Source organism: Stegodyphus dumicola, chromosome 8 (genome assembly GCF_044657685.1).
Source record: "Stegodyphus dumicola isolate Sdum_Otavi_A_Nest chromosome 8, ASM4465768v1".
In the NCBI taxonomy this organism is placed as follows: Eukaryota; Metazoa; Arthropoda; class Arachnida; order Araneae; family Eresidae; genus Stegodyphus; species Stegodyphus dumicola.
The window spans coordinates 54,770,401-54,783,683 of NC_140775.1; the positions used below are offsets into that span (position 1 = coordinate 54,770,401).

The following is a 13,283-nucleotide window of genomic DNA, read 5'->3' on the forward strand; positions in this document are numbered from 1 at the left end:
TTAATATTCATCACGCGCTGCACTGTACAGGGAATAAACCAGTTTAATTTATAATTCAACTAACATTAGCTATTTAAATACCAAATCCATAACAATACATTTCATCATGTTATTTTCATTATTAATAAACTTTTTTTTTTGTATCTTCTTTTTAGTTTTTCAGTGTTTTTCATGTGTCTGCTTTTTACTGTTTTACTTAAAGCTTTATAGCAAGTAAAAATACTCTGAAAATACTGATCAAACTAAAAATTTTCTTTTACTTTTCTGTCTCTCCCTCCCTCCCCCACTGGAAGTTTAAGCCACCTGAACTTTTTTATCAAGAGAATGAGCGAAAATTGGTAAAATCATCAAATCCTAAAAGCATTCATGTGTATATAGATTTTTATATATGCATCCATGGATATTAACTTTTTGTTAAAAATTGTGCCTATATTTTAAAATTTGAACCTTGGGTATGAGATGCAAACATTGCAAAATTGTGGAGTTGGCTGCAGAATTTTTAAACACATTTTGATGTAATGCTTCATTTCTAAATTTTAGAAATTGCTATAACTGTAATTTGTTAGAATAGTTCAATACAATTTATGAGTTTTTTAAAAAGATATATGTAAATGTAAAGAATTCATATAATTTGAGAACCTAATGCAGTAGTTGATCTATATTTAGAACCAGAAGAAGAAATGGATGCAGGGAATGAAGGTGATGAAAGAAGTGGACATACCTCACCGTCAGGAAGTGGAGTCTTTCTAAGAGATGAAGGGTCGAGTGATCAAGATGAATCTAATTCTGTGGAAGAGAATGAGCTCTCTGATGAAATGGACAAAAATAATTTTATTGAAGAAAGTGATGTTTTTGACAAAATGGATCCTCTTCAAACAACAGTGAGATCTGTTATCATCAGTCACTGTGTTCATTGTAATAACATATTTAAATTGGTAGATCATAACATAAGTTGTTCAAAAATGCATTTATGCATTTAACTGCCAGCAGACTAAAATCAAAATTCATACAAGTTTCAAATTTCTTACGTCATAATTTGCTGCTTTGTATTTTGAGAATCATAATCAACTGGTCAGTAAAATTTAGACTTCATATTAAAATGTTCATATGGTTATCAGTTATTGTTATGGTTACATGAACCATCACAGCACAGGATTAATTTTAAAATCTGAATTTTTAAACAACCAATCAGTTCAATGTGCAGTCACAAGCCTTCATCCTAAATTATTTGCTTTCCTTTTCATACTTGATTATAGTTAAGAGTCTAGAACCAAATGTTAAGTGTCCATTGGATTTTCAACAAATTTCATATGTTGCTGTGTAACATGTTTGCAACCTTATTTTCCAGTAATGCCAATCTATATATACTAATATTAAAAAAAATCATTAGATCTAGAAAGTTAATTGATTATTTTTCAGTATTTTTTTTTTAAACTGAACTTGGTGCTTGCAATTTCATTTATATTTATGTATTTATGGTATTTACTTTTCATTGTACTTTTTAATGGTGAATGCAAATTCTTTGAGCTATTTAATTACTTAGAAAAATTCATATTGTATTTTTATTAATGTTCTGCAATAATAATAGTAATAATAATATTTCAATAAATTTGAAGCAATGAAAATTCACCATAATTGGGCTACTAATTATAATGTGATAGGAACTTTTAAAATTTTAAATCAGAAAACCAAGTTGAGAAAATAGCAATAGGTTTCTTCAAATATTTGGACCCCTTAGCCATCCTATTTTGAGCTCATTAAATATATTTGAATTGTTATTTATCCATAATTGTCATAAAATTGAGCTACTTTTAATTTTATGTACCTATTGTAATGGAATTGTTCTGGAAATGTGGTTGAAATTTTGTGCCTGATGAAATATTACACAAATGATGTCAATTTTGCACAGTTGTGTTATGGAATCATTACTGATGCCATTTCTGACAATACTGGTATTTTCTCCCTCTGATTCCCTCTTACTCTTTCTTGAATATGCTGCATATATTAATTTGATAGCATTTTTAATTCAATTGTGATTATGTTTATTTAAAATTCTTTGACCAGATCTGACAATATTCAAGGACTTATATAAAGGAGTGGCTTATATATATAATAATTTATACTTATATAAGGACTGATTTTATACTCTACAACTAAAGAGTCACTGTTCTTGGAAAACTTGGACTACATTTAACGGCTGGTAAATGAAAATGCTAATTTTGTGTAATGGAAATGCTAATTTAATGTAATTGAAAATTTTCTTTAATAAAAATTACAGTTCAATGTGTCATGTAAATTTTATAATTTTGCTAGATTTTTCTTGATAAAAATTAAACTCAGCACATACTTTTAGAAGTATTCACTTTCACTAGCTGTGTTTACAGTCATGTTTTCCTTGAATTTATCAAGGTAGGCATCATTATTCTTCCATAGATTTCAAGAGATATTCAACCTTCAGCATAGTTTGCATTTATTTTTGGTTAGTTCTTCTAGAACTTTCATATAAGTGTAGTCTTATGATTACTCAGAAAGCCATTAACTACATCTGTATTATCCCAAGCCTTCTTTTGGTTATACTGAGTTTCTTGGAGAATTTCTTTCTTTTTATGACCTGGCCTATTTTCAAATTTGCATACGTATTCTGGCCCACAAGAAAAGAAAAAAAGTCAATGTAAATTATTTTTAAAGTTTAATTTGAGCAATGCATTGCATAAAGATGACTATAAGTATATTTCTACAGTTCAAAATATATAAAAAAATTGAAATTTTTTAGCTATAAATCTTAAAATGTGTGATCATATGCAAAAATGCCTGTCCCTTTCGAGTTTCATGTTATTCAACCTCTTTATTTTGCAACCTAATTATTTTTTTAAATAAAGAATTTAAATTATTTTAAATATGAACTATTAGTATATTATTGATGAAACTATTAGTATATTCATGATGAACTATTATTATATTCATGATGAAAATTAATTATAGAAGTTTTTTTCTTTAACAAATCAATAGAAAAATAATTTGTCTTCCATTTCATGCCAAGTCCGTTATCTTGAGATTATTTTACCCAAAATTAGTTTGTAAATCTGTCTAAAAGGGGCAATACATATTCAGTGACATAGATAAACTAGTCAAGCTAAGTTTGACTACTGTGAATATGTACTGCCTCCTTTAGGCAGATTTACAAACTAATTGGGCATAAAATAATCTCAAGGTAATGAACTTGACATAAAGTGGAAGCCAAATTATTTTTATCGATTTGCTAAATTTTTCTAAAAATTTTCAATTCATATTTTTATATTTTAAATTGTAGAAATATATTTATAGTCATTTTATGCAATGCATTGCTCAAATTAAACTTTAATTTATCTTGAATTTTCTTTCTTTTCTTCTAGGACAGCATGTGTAAGCAAAATTTGAAAATGAACCATGTGCTTTGCATGCTATGAAGGAAAAGCTTTTGCTTTCTGAAGATTGTTTAAATAACAAATTCTGAAGTAATTTGAGATCAACATATTTGATATCTCAGTTCTTTAGTTTATATATTTTTAGCTGTTAATATGAGGTATTTGTGGCAATAGTGTATTGAGTCTAGGTAATTTAGTTCTCATGCAATGAAATTAACTCTTTGTATCACTTTTATAACATTTTTATATTTAGTGGGTGAATTCAGTTTTAATTATTATGACTACTTTAATATAAATATTTCTATACATTTTCTTTTCACATAATTTTGGGTTTATTTGAATGTGAAGGTCTCACTACTGCAGTTTCAAAATTTATTCCTTCAGTCCTCTTAGAGCTAATATTGAATACTATTCTTTCAGAATGTACCATTTTCTTTGTTTTTTGTGAGCAAGAACTGGTATGTTTTCTTTCGGCAATTTCACATTCTTTGTGAACGGTTAGCAAGGTTGCTGCATGAGAGTACTAGGAAGGATGTTTCCACCTTTAAAAGAACTGAGGAAGATGGTAGTGAGCAAGATATGGACACAGGTAAATTTTGATAATAACTAACCTATTTTTTAACTTTTATAAGTTAGGAGAGGACAATGTATTAAATATTTACGTTTTAGAAATAATTGAAGTAATTAAATATATTTTATTTATAATTGATTTATTTTGTAATGATAATAAGCATTTGATAATATTAATTTATAGTATATATAGTTTGTTTGTTTAATATGTGAAGTATGAACCTTGTCAGAAAGAGGTAATGTATATATATTTTGTGCTCTGTTTTAAATATAATTAGATTACATTAAGAAATCATATTTTGTTTCAAATTCTGATTTTAGTATAGTTACATCAATAACCTGCCATATTTTTTAGTGATAAAAATTATTTCATAGACCTATCATTTAATTTCTTTGTCTGCTTTTAAGTTAAAGTCTTACTTTAAAGCTATGTTTCCATTATTGAACTTGAAAGAACTTGAAGAACTTGAAAGAAAGAAATTTAATTATTTATAATTACATAATTTTAATGTAAATTTATATAATTTTAATTGTATATGTTTTTCATATGTATATATATAGGCTCTGTGTTTGCAATTGCCCATTTCATTTTAATATTATTTATTAATTTCAACTTATTTATTATAGTGTATCACTAAACTGTTAACATTTTCATTTATACATTTTTACATGTTTATTTTTATTTTGACTTTATGGTGTGCATAACACAGCACAGTTTCTTGGGAAACGATTTTTCTTTTCCTATGTTATTTATAATATTAAATAGCCATAAGTAAGTTATTTTTATGTATTTTAAGATTATAAGCCATCATATACAGAGCTAATAAACAAACTGAGCCAGTTACTTAGTGGATCCCTTGATTATGCACAGTTTGAAGATGAAGCAAGGTCACTCTTTGGCATACATGCATTTGTGAGTTTCACTATGGACAAACTAATCCTTAATATTGTAAGACAAGTAAGTATAATTCTGGGCACATTCAATAATTTTAATTTGTTTTTGAAATTTAGTTATATATGGATTCATTTGCAAGATTAAATTTCATCTCTGTATGAAATATAATTATTTATATTTTGAAAAGCATAGTGTAATGCTTTGCTTGTCTAAGAAAAGAAAATTTTAATTATAAAATTTTTGTAATGAAATGTTATTGGAATATACATTTTTAAATAATCCATAATCTGATGGTGCTATTTTGTTGTTAAAAATACCTTAAATCTAGACTTTCTTTGTTTCATACCACATTATGTTATGTAATCATGGCTTTAATCAGCTGCACAGATTGGCAAATTGCCATAAACTGTTACAGGAGAAGATCTTTAATTTATTATTCAAGTTATAACTTAACATAGCAAAGAAAGATTTGGAAACAGTGTACATATTCTTTAATAATTTCTATTATCATTTTATATTTTAGTGTAATATTTATTTTATGTAATTTGTTGTAAATCTGAGTAATAATTTTTTAAGCATTTACACCATTAATGGCATCTAATAATAATATAATTAATAACATCTTTTCTCATACCATGTTTTTTGCATTTAATTATAGAATAATTGTTTAAATTTGTCATGAAATTATGCAAATAATATGAAAACAGAAATTGCAAGCATATTCACAAATGAACCCAAACCAATTAAAAGCCCAGAACAGTTTTAGTTTTGAAGAAATAGAATGTATAAGAGACTTTTTATTTTATTCTCAGATCATATTTATAGGCTTCTAATTAGTTAGATATGCTTGCTATTTGAATGCTAACTTAGCACTTTCGTATGATATTATAATTGATTCATTTAAAATTATTCTTGAAGAATTTCATGATGACGAATATGTGCCGTGTAACCATGCTGCACTTTTTATATAAGACTCTGAAGGAGTATTTAACTTTTATTCTTTATTATTAAAACTTTGTGTAATAAATGACCTTTATGAATATGTATATTTCTCTTTCTAATTTACATGTTTCTTGTGATTTACTTACATTATATTAGTTTATATTTGTGTGGATTTAGAAGTAAATGCTTAAATAGTTGCAGATTCAATCAATATATAATGACAGAAGCCAAAGTTAATATTTGAACTGAATTTTTATTGATCAAATTTTCCATTTGACTGATAAAAATCAATTTTTTTTTCTTTGTTTTCACTATTTTTAAGTTTTTAGTTAAGAGCCAATATCTAGTTTCATCGTAATATTCTGTGATTATAAGTAAGGTTGATGTATATTATTTTTAAATTGCAAAAATGGTATCATCATAGGATTTCTCAGTCCTCTATATATTACTGTTTTTCAGTTGCAGCAAATAGTGACTGATGACATATGTAAACAATGCACAGCATTTTTTTTCCAACACACAAAAGCTGTTGCTGTAGGGGGGTTCACATCTCCTTTAGAAACTTCAAATATGGATTCAGATTATTTGAAAAAAGTTGAGAAAATTTTAGGAGATGAAAAATGTTTTAAGATTTTATGGGTGAGTTGATCTCTTTTCTCTATAAAAAGAATGCTTTATTTTTTAATTTATATGTATATTTACTTGATAATATCCTTGATTTCTCTCTTTTCATATTAGATTCTTTCAATCTATATTTTAAAATATTATTAGAGAAATTAATTTTTTGTAACTTCAAAGGCTGCATTTATTCATAATTCTATTTTCCTAATGCTAGCTTAAAAAAGATCACATTCTGACTATTGAACTTATGGAATATGATACTGAGGATAATGTTGTAGATCCTTGTGAAGCAGAGAAATGGTCAAATTATTTAGATACTTATGTCACTGAAGAAAATGTATCTGAAGAAATTTTAGCACTTGAACAGGGTTTACCAGTGTTTTTACCAAGGTAAATATTTCAAGTATATTTTGAATGTCTTTTATAGCATCATGTTGCATTTATTTAGGCATATGTTTTTCATGACATAAATTTGATGCATTTCTTTAAAATTTTTTACATTTTAATGCATGCTTATATATTTTCTGATGTATAATCTCCCAGAACTGTAATGCATTTTACTTTTTGCATAATTGTAATAGTTGCAGCTTTGAATGGGGTATTTGAATTTTTGTGTCATATTGTTTCTTATATTTTAAAGACAAAATTGTTTATTAATTTTTTTAATGTATATAATGTAGGTTGTATAATAACTACTTTTCTTAATTTAAAGCATTGAGCATTTTTAGACTTTAAACCCTCTGAGCAGCATAACCAGCCTTATCCAGCATGAGTTTTTTTGTCACATGTATATATTAGCTTATCATTATGTATATAATATTATAATATATATATATTATCCTTTAAGATATATATATATATATATATATATATATTGAGAGAGAGCTTAATCATTTACAATCATTTGCTTTCTTCCTAATGTAAATGTCATCTTAATAAATGTAAATTTATGAAAATAGAGACTAAAAGAAGTAATAATACAGATTTATCTAATAAATGCTGTTTAAGTACAAGTCTTTTTGTCAGATTCAAAAACCTGCACTGCTCAGAGGGAATTTATTGAATAATTTTTATTGAAAATTTTATACTCTTAGAAGCATTGAAAATTGTAATGCTTGTATTTCAATTGGTCCTCAACCATTTAGTATCTTACACTGTACTTTTAAGTTTGATCTTTAATTGCTGTACATCATATTATATAAGAAAAAGGGACATGCTAAAATAAATCTCTTCCTAAAAAAAATTCCTTTTATGTTTTACAGAATAGGTATTACTTGGTTTTATTAGAGATTTATAATATGCTTTCTGCTTATTTATATATGATTTGCTGTTATGAATTAAAACCAATGGCCTTACTATATCAGCTGATATATTAAATGGCCTCTGTTTTAAAGCAATGGCCTTAATATATCAGCTGATAGTTTTCCTTAAACTTTCCCTCTCTTTATAATCTTACAATTTAAAAAAAAAAAAAATTGTTGAATAATTAATATTGTTTGTCATCATTCAGTAAGTAAATGATGTAACCAACAACAGTTCAATCATAAATATTTACAGCAGCAGATCTAGCTATAAACTATCATAAATCAGCTATAAGTTATAAACTAGTTTTAAATTATCATTAAATCAGGATAATGAATTTTTATTTTACCAAACTATAAGTTTACCAAATCCAGTTATTTTAATTTAATTTAAATTAAAATAACTGGATTTGGTAAACTGTTTTGAAGTACTGTTCTGAAGTTTTTTAATAAATTCCTGAATATGTTTTATTGCAATTAATTTGGGAAATTAGCACTGAATTTTAGTATCTCAAAACTCTGAGATGCTAATTGTTTTCTAATGTGAATGAAGGTATACATGAATATAGTTTATGTTTAAGTAGTAGTAAATTGAATTCGGAAGGTTTCTGATTTTCAAAATGAGTATAATTTCACAATTTATATCAGCTCTTTGACATAAACTGTGTAGTTATGAGCTAGTTGACTTTTTGTCATTTTTTTTACTTACTTTCTTATTTAACTTTCACAGTAGAAAGTTATACAGGTAAGACACTGTTACACAGTAAGATAACAAATATTATTCCATATTTATTAATTTAAGAGAAGTTGTGTGTTTTTGAATTTTTGATTTTTATATTTTATAATGTTGTTAGACGTAATTATTAATGGGAATGTTCATTACAGGAATTTAAGGAAGCAACAAGAATATTGGAAAAGGAAAGTAGTATATGTAGAAAATTTATGGAAAAACAGGTATTCTAGCAAGTTTCTTAAAAACAATCCACCACTGTTTTCTCGTAAAAGGAAAGCCGAATTTGCTTCTATTAAACAGAGTCATTCTGCTGGCAAAGTGAAGAATGAAAATGTTGATATTTCAAGCACAGAAGCTAAGGAAAATTCTATTGAATATTGTGAAAACAGTAATCAGAATGTTCCTGAAAATCAGGAAATTTTACAAGAAAATGTTGAACTCGATGACTCGCATGATTCAGCCATGAAAAAAATAGAAGATATTGTTGAGGAGAATATAAGAACAATAGCTCTTGCTCTTGAAGCTGTTAATGATTGTGTGGTTTCTAATACTAATGACAATTTAGATGATTCAATAAATGAACTTAATTCTATAGAAATAGTCCAAGAAACTTCTGTTTTGGATTTAAAGAATGAAATTACAACTGAATGCTTTTATGGTGATGAATCTGCTATTACTGAAATTGGTTTAAATAAAGATGAAATAGTATCTATGCAGATAGAAAGCAAATTCTCTTCTTTGAATGCTTGTAATGATGAAGAAAGTAGCAAGGATGTTTTAAACAGAGCTAAGGAAAATACTTCCTCAGAATCTAAAAGTGAATCACCAAGCAAAACCTGTCATGTTGGTGAAGATGATCCTGATTGTCAAATTGAAATGACAATTGAAACACCATCTCACGTGATTGATACTATAACTGTTTCCGACTCACCAGAAGAAACTAACACTGTTAGTGATTCTGATTCTAAAGAGAAAAAACGTTCTAGAGGCAAAGAGACTCTGATGAGCAAACAAATTCGTATCAAAAATGAAAAGCATGCAGCTAGGCAAAAATGTGGTAGAAAAATGAGTGATTATGCCATCAGGACAAGAAAAAACAGGATTTATCAGGATTATGTTAAACGAAGAATAAAGAAAAATACACTAAAATCAGCCCATTCAAATGCCCACCGAGAAAAAAAGAGTAAGCAGATAACTCGCAAATCTGAGGAATTTGATGATGTCACTTTTGACTATGCTTATTTTTCAGAACTCTCAGATGAAGATAAATGTCAGTATTTAGCAATGAAATATGTAATAGTTCAGGATGATACAGAAGGTGCTTTTAAGAAAGATAGTTATAAAGTATATTTTGTTCAATGCTGTGACACATATGTGTATCGTAGAGACTGCCTATGCCGAGCAAAACTGGTGAGTGTTTCTTTGGCTTAGCAAATTTTTATGAAATATTCTTACATCACAAAATTTTTCTTTAAAGAAACATTTGTAATTCTGTTTGCCATTCTTTGAAATAAATTGGATTAGTTAGAAGTATTTCTTTGAGCTTCTCTGTTGAGGCTTTAATAATGTGTGTCATCATTCAGTAATTATTTTCATTCATCATAAGGACTTTTAACTAAAATAAAATTTTAACATCCTACATCCTATATCTATATTTATAATTTTTATGGAGTAGAATATTATCAACAAACTGTAAAATGTTTGTGAATTAGTTTATTTCTATTGAATAGTTGTATTTATTTTTTAAAAAAAACTGCCTGCACAGCTCGCTGCCTTAAAATAATATCTGTTATTAAATAGTGAAGCATCTCTATGTACATATGTATGTTCCTCACATTTTAGAAAAATGGCAGTACTGAAAGTCACCAAATTTTGAAGCACTTGTAGACCTCCAAGCATGTTCATCTCCCACTTTGGATTTTGAATTCAAAATTTAAAATCATTTGACCAAAAATAACATATTTGTTTCAAATTTAATCAGCAAATTTGGTGCTTTAAAATAGATGTATACCACTAAACAAAGCATAACATCTTTCAAATTTAATCAACAAACTCGGTGATTTAAAAGAAACATGTTACCACTGCCAAAATAAAATATTTTTATCTTCATGTGCCATAGTGTTGCCTTTTGACAAGGCATAAGATATTTAATTTTTGTTTTAAATTTAATATCTCTGTTATCAATTAAAATGCTAAGTAATTTTAAAGCAATAAACACAGTTCTTTGTCTATATTTTTATTAATTACCAGCTAGACCAATGAAATTACATTAGCTGGACTCATTAATCAAATAATTTTTTCTTTGTATAATAATTATTTTAGGAAGCTGATTGTGCAAGAAGTTACTTGTAGAAAACTATATCATGATTTAATGAGTTCATCTATTGTAATTTTATAAAAAGAAAATTATGTTTTTTGGTTAGACATATCATAAATCAAATGTATATTTATTTAATAATCAGATTCAAAAGGGGAAAAAATATTATTTTTAAGAACTGCATTTATTTACATAATTTAATTTGTTAATCTGTAACAGGCAAATATAAACTTTAAAGTTAAATACACAATGCTTTGCTCAGTGGCAGTGCATTAGCATGTAAAACGCTAAATATTTTGTTTCAGGCAATGACAAAACATTGCTTTTAAGTAGCAGAATTGGTCAATTCAGTTTGAATATAAATGTCTTACACTTTACAGAATGGGAAACCAGCGTGCCAAAGATGAAAATGTTTCATTTTGAGTACTGACAACACACTGCGTTTAAATTGCTGAGTTTATTAATAAAAATTCATTAGCTGTGCACATTATATGAAATAAATAAAAAAACAGATTTGAAATTCAAAATTCGGGCTTTGAAGTGCACGCTGAGTTTTAATCTAATTAATTTTAATTAAGTACAGTGTGTTTTAATTAATTAGAATATGGGAGGAGAGAGGAGGAAATATGTGTATTCACAGTTTGGTGGCTCTAAGTGCTGCCCTTTTCCCGTGATGCCAGAAACATACATACATACAGATTCTTCATTATTAGCAATAAAGATTAAAGATTAATAGATGTAGCACTATTCATTAGCTTTACAAAAACATTTAGTGTTTTATAGAATATTTTTAAAAAATTTTTTGTAAAGATTTAAAAAAAGTGAATCAGAGACCGATGATAATTAAGTAGAGGCTTTATTAAATGATGGAATTTCACGCACATGGAACAGCACGTTTCTACATATGAAACCATGACCAAGAACTACTACAACTGTTGCCAGATCAACCTAAGCAAAAGTATAAAACAGTTACGGTTAAAATACATGACATTAAATCAGAAACGGGGAGTATGTGTGATTATTCTCAACACCCTCCCTTAATCACATGTTATTTTACATTTATCTCTTAAATAACATAATCTTGGTTTAGGCAAGCATTTTGTAAACAAATCAGCTAACTGATTTTCACTAGAAACATATACAAGATTGATATCATACAATTTTACAATATCCCTAATATACTTTAATTTAATGTCCAAATGTTTTAGTCTAGCACAATTACTTTCATTTAATACTGCTTTAATTACAGACTGATTATCCTCATAAACTGAAACTTTAATATTGTCGACTCTTAAAATTTCTTTAGATACATTATAAAATACAGTTAGGTCTTGAATAGCTATTGCTAAAGCCAAAATTTCTGCCTCAGTAGAGGACAGAGCAAAGATGTTTGCTTTTTAACAGACCAAGTTACAGGACAATCATTAAAGAAAATAATGTACCCTGAAATAGATTTTCTATCATTTGTATCTGACCCCCAATCAGCATCAACATAGACATTTAACATAATATCAACACTATTAGATTTACAAAATAATAATTTCAGTTCAGATGCCCCTTTTAAATATTGAAGAATTTGCTTCAGACCAGCCCAAGTACTGTTAGTGGGTTGTTCTTGTATCTGACTCAGACAGTTCACAGAAAACAGAATATCACTACAAGTTGTCATAGATAGGTACAGCAAAGCACCTACAAGTTCACGATAAGGGCCATGAAATCTTTCACCATTCACAAAATTTGATGAAGTTGACTTAGGCACTAGAGGAGTATCAGATGGCTTACAATCTAACATTCTAAATCTATTTAACAATTTTTCAACATAAGACTTTTGGCCTAAAGTAAGTTTGTTCTGTGAATATTCAAAACTCATTCCTATAAATTCATTTGCAACTTCAGCCTTGGACATCTCAAATTCATTTCTAAGTAGTTCAATCACAATTCTTACCTCTGAATCATTAGAACCAGCAATTAGCAAGTCATCCACATACAGCACAATAAATATTTCACTCTGTTTAGTTCTTCTTACAAAAGTACATGCTTCACAGTTAAGTTGTTGGAAGTTTAACAGAATTATAAAATCAATAAATCTCTTGAACCACTGCCTTGGCGCTTGCTTAAGTCCATAAAGACTCTTAAGAAGCTTGTACACATGACTACTGTTGTCACTGTAGCCCATTGGTTGTTCCATGTAGATTGTTTCTTGGAGATCACCATTCAGAAATGCAGTCTTTACATCTAATGCATAGATTTCAAGATTCTTTTGAACAATGATAGCCAGCACAAGTCGAAGTGATGATGTACTAATTACAGGAGCATAGGTATCAAAGTATTCAATGCCTGGCTTCTGTTCAAAGCCACGAGCAACCAATCTAGCTTTGTAAACATTGTTTCGTTCGATGCGCAACACCCATTTACAGGATATTGGCTTTTCATCCTTTGGCAAGTTGATTAATTCCCACACTTCATTTTTATTAAGAGAAGCTATTTCCTCATCCATGGC

The 13,283-nt window shown here is 27.7% G+C and overlaps 1 protein-coding gene across 1 annotated transcript in view; it reads left to right on the forward strand.

Annotated features, from left to right (window-relative positions):
* LOC118194611 (paired amphipathic helix protein Sin3b-like) overlaps window positions 1–13,283 on the forward strand; it is a 108,085-nt gene that overhangs the window by 89,559 nt on the left and 5,243 nt on the right. Inside the window, exons 16-21 of the mRNA XM_085821869.1 lie at window positions 667–881; window positions 3,825–3,993; window positions 4,772–4,932; window positions 6,271–6,450; window positions 6,647–6,822; window positions 8,619–9,876. Coding sequence (XP_085677995.1) covers window positions 667–881; window positions 3,825–3,993; window positions 4,772–4,932; window positions 6,271–6,450; window positions 6,647–6,822; window positions 8,619–9,876 — 2,159 coding nt within the window. The remainder of the gene's footprint in view (window positions 1–666; window positions 882–3,824; window positions 3,994–4,771; window positions 4,933–6,270; window positions 6,451–6,646; window positions 6,823–8,618; window positions 9,877–13,283) is intronic.